Here is an 8,468-nt window from a genome sequence, read left to right as displayed (position 1 = left end):
CCTGTACAGCCTCAGGAGGCGCAATATGTGTGTCTCCTGGAAAATAGGCCGCTTCCAGGACGAAGTCCGCACCTTCCTTGTCTCTGGCCTGCACAGCGACCAGGTCCTGTGTTAGCAATTCTGAAATACAAAAGTAATCAATATTGGTTCTCATCTGCCCCGTCCGTCGCAATACCATCTAGGTCCTGAAGTCCCTCTAGAAGTTCTTGCGTTGATGGTAGCACCCTCTTCCACAGTGGCCTCCGCAGTTGCAACCTGCTGGTGCTAGGACGAGTGGCCTCCTCGTCTACCTGCACCTTCTCGTCTTCTTTATCGGTAGCCTTCAGCTTGTAGGGCCTCAGGACTACCGTGATAAACCGATAGCTCAGACGGAAGCCCTCCTTCCGGATGAATTTGTAGGACTCGTCGTCCACACAAATTCAACCTCCATTCGGACCCCACCACTTTGCGGTCGACCACTCGCCAGGCCGAGGTATTGATACCTCTATTTTGGTTCCTGACGGGCCCCAAAGCAACTTCGTCAGGTTTTCCTCACATCTTGGGAGGAGTACCGTCCTACAGTGCATGATCGGAATGCTCTCCCACCTCTTCACGCACTGAATGGGGCCTTCCCAGCCCACTAGCTTAGGAGCGATTTCCCGTAGCCTTGCTTCAACCTTGCAGTCGACCTGGATGAACCCGCCCTTGAAGTATACCCCATAGAGGGCTACTGGGCCCTCACATCCCCTGTACACCTCTTCCATGAGGAGTTTTTGCAGAGCAGTAAGCTCCTCTGTTCCCAGAGTCTCCGGCGTGTAGTTCAGAGGCAGCACAGCCATCCGTATACCTTTTAATATATCCGCATATCTGCGCTGTCCCTCAGCTGCCCGAGGAGGATTCGGTGCGGAGAGTTGGCCTCCGGTTACCTGGGCATAGTTGCCCCGTTGCCTCTTGGGTATCTGCTGGATGCGGTATTTGCGCCTTTACGCACCTTCGAGGCCGGAGAGGCACTGTTGCCCCTGACCTTGTTCCTCGCCATCCTTTCCGCTTCCTCAGGAGTTCTTCCCCCCTCGAGGTGCTTTAGGTACCATTTTAGGCTGGCACCGCTCATACCCTTTCTGCGAGGGTCATCATGCCCACCCGGGCGACCACTGTCATGTCTTCTTTGGTGATTATTTGGTCTAGGTCTCGGATCTCCACTGATACCTCGTGGATTAGGGCTCTTATTTGCGCCTGGTCGCTCAGTACCTTGCATATCTCCCTTTCATGTGCTCTCGTGTTCATCTGGGCCTTTTTCCTTTTTAGAAGTATTTCGCCTTTTACTGTCTTCCGGTTCCGCGAAACGTTCTCTCCAAGCTCTTTCAGAGCACCATCTTTTTTGACGGCTCTAAGCATATCGCTATACGACATGTTTCCGGAGCAAGCACGTTTATTATAGATGACATACAAAATACAAACTGAACTTAGTATTGAACTCTAAAAATATTTTTGAACTTAAAATCATTATTGTGCGTTACTATATCCGGCAAGCCGAATCGGCATACGCAACAAAGTCGCTTGCGACATAGGCAGGTGTCGGGTTACCGGTCTGGCCGCAGTGGCTGAGCAACGAATTTATGCGTCAGCAGAATGTTGCAACGTAAACAAAGTGCATTGCATCATTCTTACATTTCACAAACAAAAAGTGCAATTCTTACGTGTTAACTTGAATACCATAAAAAATGTCAAATAAAAGTCAACCCTCATACATATGTATTTGCTGAATTCTAGTCCGAGAAACAAATTAAAAAAACTATGAGTTTAATTCAAAGTTTAATGGCGAAGTAAGATTCAATTACATATCAATAACATTATCAGCTATAAAAATACGCATTTTTACAAAAGAAGGGTTGCAATTTAAGTCGTTAAAATCATATATTTCTAACAAAAAATTTTGTTAGGTGTATTTTTTACAACGCAAAGAACAACTTCATTTATTCTTAAATTTAAATGGATTTTATATCATAGGCTGGCTCTTGCCTTCGGATTTATTGTTGACATTTGTTTGTTGCATTTTATTTATTAATGCTCATATTCTATAAGCTTACCATAATTTAGTTCTTAATTAATTTCTAATACACAAAAAAGATATTGAAAATAAATGGACAATTTAAACGAAATATACCCTAAAACTGGAGTTACATAGTAACAATATTTTATTCCCAGAATTAAATGCAAATGTAGTATTTTTGAACTGAGTAACGGAATATGGCGCCATATTATCGCTCTTCATTAATTTTATTTTTGTATTAAGTACTCTCGTTGGAGTTTTGTATTTACACTTATCGTAATGAAAAGTTATTACTGAATTATAATGATCGTCTTATTATAAGAAATTATATATCCTGAGTTCATTTAGTAAGGCAAACAGCTTTATAGACAGTTTGTTCAAAACAGTACTTAGAGTATAAAAAACACAGGCGATTAGATGTAAAGAAATCAGTAAATGGTTTATTTACATGTTGTTAAATAAACGTACATCTTGTTAAATACACTAAAGTGAAATTATTTAAAATGTACACATAGGAATATTTTAATAGATCTTTAAGAAAACTATTTTAGTTATAGTCAATATAACACTTTTATATGATTTTAATGAATTTAGTTACGATATTAAGCTTAATATCCAATTTATTTTTTCAATTTTTTTCTTTATTGAATATAAATTTTGTTAAATCTTCTCGGTAGAGCAAATTTGTTTCTCGATGATTACATTTTTCTTCAACTTGCTTCAAATTGGTCCATTTCCACAGTAATCGTCTTTGATAACTATTTCTAAATGAAGCGTACAAAGTATTTTGTATATCATTTGGCATACAATTTTTGTAAAACGATGTTTTCGTTTGCTTATTGAAATAATACAGTTTATGAGTTGAATGGGACATACTTGAGAAAAAATTGTGAAAAATTTCGCAAAACAACATAATGCCCCCGGGAACAAAAAATTTGTTTTCAGATGACAAAGTTAAACCTAGGCGGGTTGAATTGTCTTTCAAAACATGTGACTTCATATCGTTAAAAAAATTGTTTAAATATTTTAATTCATATAAACATTTGCTGCGAATAGGACTACAATTGCCTTCTTTGAATGGCTTATTAAGACTAAGAGAGTATTTTTGGCATAACCGAGAACGTTCTGAAAGTTTTAAACGTCGTATATCTATTCCTCCAAGCATTATCGCATCTATAATGTGTAAAGCGCATATTCTGGTTTGAGTTCTACCTTCACCAGTATACTCGTAAACAATTTCGCCATAAAATATTGATTTCGGTGATATGTCAAATATATATTCTACGGGTTCCCATTTTTTGCTGTCACTATATCGTAGTAAACAACCCTTAGATTTACATAAAAACATACTACAGGCATTAATACTAGTTTCGGCCCGTCCAACTGGGACAAAATACCAGTCATATATACTGTTAATATTGTTTTGGACGCATTCCGTTGTATGTAGTTCTGTAGGCAAAGAATTAAAAAATAACTTATCATTCCAATCACCAAGAACTTCTTCTAGAAATTTCTCTTGGGTTTTAGACTCTGGGGCTTGTCGAAGCTTATCTGGAAGTCCCCACAGTTCAAGACAACGTTTTCTTATTTCCGACTGTCTAGTTTCCTTAAGTTGGGTGTTTCTGCAATATGCTGCAATTTTTTTTAAACCTAAAATTTGGTTTTGTCCAATGTCATTATTACTTTTAACAATATAATCTAAGAAAGTTTGATCAGACACAATGTGTTGTTGGTTGACAATTTCTAAAACATCTTCTTTACCCAAGTTTAAAATGTCATTGACGTGATCCAAGTACTTACAAACATAATCAGTATTTGGTTTCTTCCATTTACAAACTAAATATCGCTCTGAATTCGCCGGTCTACTACTATTAGGTTTCAATATAGATATCTGATCAAAACATTTATACATTAAAAATATCAGTCCTATACTAAATGGCGTGAATAAATCAAATAATTTGCAAAGAAAACTGCCGTTTACTCGAAGGATTTTTAATGCCATCAAACATTGACACAAATAAAGTTGCTTAGAAAGAATTTCTTGGATATTTTCTTGACCCTCAACTGAAAACCCTCCATCTGCCATAACGAAATGAACACCGGATTCGCAATGCTTTAGCACGTAATCTGCAAAAGAGTCTTGATTGTCTTTAAAATATATATTTCCGTCTTTTCTGACTCCGTAGTAAGTGTCAAATGATTCTGGTGAACCGGCAAAAAATTTATCTAATTTGAAGTCATTAGGGCCACGTAAAGTAAATCCAAATCCTTTTGCTTCCCAAGATTTCCTGTAAAGTATGTATTCTGAGAAACCACCGGGTCCTGTTAAATATATAAAAAATATATTATGATAAATGAGTCAGTGTTGATAGCTTTTTATTTGCGGTAAAAAGTAAGCTATAGATACTGGGGTCCAAATTTCGTTACCTGGAAATGGAATTTAAAATTATGTGATATGGGAAGTGGGCGTGGTTGTAGTTCGATTTTCTGCTTTTTCGTACTGTAAAATAGTATAACTTATCAAATTTTTTTATATTAGGTATATGGGGCCAAGAGAATTATCGACCTGATTCAACCAATTTTTGACATTCATACACACTATTATCAAGACAGGATTCTCTCCAAGTTTGAATTATTTATCTTAACTTACGGCTTAGTTATGGCACTTTATATGTATTCGATTAATGGATGTGTCAGTGATCCGATTACGCCTGTCTACAATACCAAACTTTTTATGGTGCCAAGAGACATGTCTACTAAGTTTCACCAAGATATCTAAAGTATCGCTCAAGTCTCAGCTTGCACGGATAGACAGAAAAACAGTCACCCGAATTTCAACTTAACTCGTCTTCTTAACCATTTTATATATGTAGCACTTTATTTATCTACTATTATACTTACAACCGTTAGGTGGACAAAACTATAATACTCTGTAGAAACTTGTTGCACGGACGGAGAGAAAGACAGTCACCCGCATTTCAACTCGTCTCGTCATCCTTATTATTTATAAATATAACCCTTTATCTATCTCCATTAGTTTAAGGAGATACATAGAACCGTTAGGTGAACAAAGCTATTCTACTCTGTATTAACATGTTGCAAGAGTATAAAAATATTGCAATTGCTAGATTACACGTAAACACTTTTGGAAAGTTTTAAAATAAGCTTAATTTATTCGTTTTGGTCTTAGTTGTCTCCGACCACCTGGAGACAGGACAAACATTTACTAGCGACGTGTTTCTGTGAGTGGTGCAAGCCGAATATGCGTTCGTTAGAGCAGAGGTACGCGATTAAATTCTGTGTGAAACTCGGTAAATCTGTGACGAGACGTTTGAAATGATCAAGCATGCTTACCCAGATGTTGCTTTAGCAAGAAGTGGGTTGTTTCGGTGGCACCACGCCTTTTTGGAGGGACGGGAAGAGGTCGCAGATGAATGAGAAAATTCAAAGTGGAAACGATGATAATTGTTTTTTTTGACATCAAAGGCATCGTCCACCATGAATTTGTTCCTCCTGGATAAACCGTCAACGCCAAGTTTTACGTGGAAGTCCTCAAGAGACTCAAACGAAGGGTCAATCGGGTTGGTCAAGACATCGCAGCCGGTTGGAAGTAGCATCACGACAATGCTCCGGCTCACACCGCCTTCTTACTACCTAACCAAGGCCAGCATCCCAACGCTTCCGCAGCCGCCCTACAGCCTAGATGTGCCCCCACGGACTTTTTTGTTTCCGTATTTCCGATGAAAGGCAAGCATTTTAAGACGACAGAGGGGATCCAAACAGCATGCATCTCGGCTGTCAAGATTATTCCGGAGAATGCCTTCCGTGACGACACAGAAGAAGCCTATTTTGAAAGTTTTTAAAGAATTGTAACGATTGATTCAATAAATTTTTTTAAATCGACTCAGTCTTATTACTTTCCATACAAACCCTGTATTACTACATATACATATGTACTACTATGAGGAAACAATAATAATACTTTGTTCATAACTTTAAATTTAAAAAAAAATTATTCTTCAAAATCCCCCTCTCCCGTCCCCCTCAAAGTAATCCTCTTTGGCCACAATACACTTGTGCCAACTGTTTTCTAATCCTCGAAACAGTTATTAAGGCCAATTTTCGGAATAGCCTTCAATGCGCGGAGCGATTCAAGTTTAAGGAGCTATAGCTAGTTATGGGCTGTCTTTGGAGGCATGATTCAATTGATCCAATAGTTTCAGTTCTTAAGTGAGAACGATTTCTTACGGATGCAAACCCTAATCTTTTCTTAATCGCCAGTTTTTGATTTGAGACAGTCCCAATTCTTGAGCAACACTTGCCTGAAAGGCCGGCAACAATATTTTCATTACTTCGATGTGTTCTTTGTATTATGGGCACTTGCATTATGTAAAGAAAATGTATGATCGAAATTTTCAACAATTCGACGTATGGCGAGCACAGGTAGACGATGATGAAATTGTAAATATTACTGAATAGAATGAAAAAAATTATAGATCATGACATATTAAAAATGGACAAAAAGGAATCTTAGAAATCATATCATCCTTATTAGCAAACCCTGTTGAAAGGGAGAGCTAGTAATAACTTGGTGCAAGATCCGGACTATAATGTGAATGCAAAAGAACCTCCGAGTCATTATTGTTTTTTGTGGCCGAAGAGGTTGCTTTCTTTATATGGTCCAATTGCTGACAGAATAGGTCCTGATCGTCAATCCTAGGCTGGCTCCTGTTTACGCCGCCTCAGCACTATTTGTGCTTGACATTGTCACATTTTCCATCACCAATAACCATCCTATTCATTGATCAAATTGACCGACCTTGTCCGACTAAAGGAAGATTTGCAGTTGGAAATTCGAGCAGTAAGGTGTTTTTCGTTAATTTGTGTAACAACGAAACGTGAAGCTTGCTTTTATATCTTGACTTATTTATTAAGTTCCAAAAGATTTTGTACAATGGCACACCTGGTTAATTGAAACAGGCTTACTTGACGTCGTGCTTTCAGGGGCACGGTGCATCTCTGTCATTAAAAATTATTTGAACTAAATCGATGAAAATTGCGGGTGTACCATAAACACTACCTAAGTATATTTTGGACTGCCATTATTCTGCTCCATCTTTGACGAGTGCTTAAACAAGACTGAGTCAAGCAATCAGTTTTTTTTGTTTTTTTGTAGAAACCTTATACAATGCGAGATAGATTTCTAAAGCCATCTATAGGAAAAATATTGCATTTTTTACTATACCTTAGATTTGATTAAAAGCAATATCACAAAATGTTAATAATATATCGAATATTTCTAAATACAAATAAATTATTTGGGGTACTCACAACCCGTCGTAAAGCATCGTAAAATCGTAAAATTATACATTTTTACACTTGTTTAAAAAAATTGTTTTTGAATTTCATACAAAAATGAGTTTACACATTTACAATTCTCAATGCTATGTTTCGAATTGTTATAACTTATAACTTTATGAGTCTTGTGAAAACCCTAATTGATAAATTGTTTTGATATAAATATTGATGTAAGGAAAACCTACAAAACTGGAGATCTTTTAACTCCCTCTCTAATTTTCGGTCTTATAATGAATACATATATCTTTAACAAACAATAATTCACATTTTCAACTCACCAGCACATATATCGGCAAAATATAGAAGTTCGTTATTTTGCAGCATTGATGATCCATCCTTATATCTCGGATTTGTGAACATATAATCGCACATTGAATCAATATTCGCCATTTTAACAGCAGCTCTATTTAAAAATATGGAGCTGCGTATAGTTTCAAATGGATTAGATCGTGATCGCGCTCTTCTTAATTCGCTGTCATTTAATTTGTCAAATTCAGATTTTGCTTTCAATATATTACTTAAAATGTCTGAATTACAGTATAAACATTCGTCATCAATCGTACGTTTAGGAGGGCCTAAGGTTATATTATCTTTTAAATCATCCAATGTGATTTCGAGCGACGCATTATTTGTAATCCATGAATAATTTTCTGGAAGGTTTATTATCTCAGTAGTGTTGTCCCAAGATTCCAAAGATACTTGACATTCATCTTTTAGACCCAATCCCTTTCTGCCGTCCTGTTGAACTGCTATAATGGGTTCAAGACGACCCTGGTTCTGCTTCCCTAGACCTTTGTTTTTCTCATAACCCATCCTAGTCATCATAAGCAGGGCCTTATCAGAATAACTTTTAACCCATTCTGTTTTAATTTTTTTCGCCATTGGCTCGCCATTTTCTTCACTGAAATTATTTTCCCTTTCCATAACAGCAATTTATACAAACAATTACTCCCAGTAGTGACCGATAAAAAAAAACAAAATATTGAGATGTTTAAACATAAATATCGATACCTGGTGAACTACACTCTTCTTGCTTAATTCCTAATACTTGGCAATTACTATTGCTATCTAGCTCTTAAAT

The 8,468-nt window shown here is 37.0% G+C and overlaps 2 protein-coding genes across 2 annotated transcripts in view; both read right to left on the bottom strand.

Moving 5' to 3' along the window:
- The window catches only part of LOC126760729 (60S ribosomal protein L35), a 133,535-nt gene that overhangs the window by 106,449 nt on the left and 18,618 nt on the right, over positions 1 to 8,468 (bottom strand). The gene's annotated exons all lie outside the window — the stretch shown is intronic.
- Positions 1,779 to 8,371, bottom strand: LOC126760713 (cap-specific mRNA (nucleoside-2'-O-)-methyltransferase 1). Its single transcript, XM_050476555.1, has 2 exons — positions 7,666 to 8,371; positions 1,779 to 4,351 (listed from the first exon to the last, which is right to left on the bottom strand). Exons 1-2 carry the CDS (start codon positions 8,309 to 8,311, stop codon positions 2,658 to 2,660), a joined length of 2,340 nt encoding a protein of 779 aa, XP_050332512.1. The 5' UTR covers positions 8,312 to 8,371; the 3' UTR covers positions 1,779 to 2,657.

The sequence above is a fragment of the Bactrocera neohumeralis genome, chromosome 5 (genome assembly GCF_024586455.1).
Source record: "Bactrocera neohumeralis isolate Rockhampton chromosome 5, APGP_CSIRO_Bneo_wtdbg2-racon-allhic-juicebox.fasta_v2, whole genome shotgun sequence".
NCBI classification, from domain to species: domain Eukaryota; kingdom Metazoa; phylum Arthropoda; class Insecta; order Diptera; family Tephritidae; genus Bactrocera; species Bactrocera neohumeralis.
Note: the sequence above shows the minus strand (reverse complement) of the source record. Positions and strands in the feature narration are given on the sequence as shown.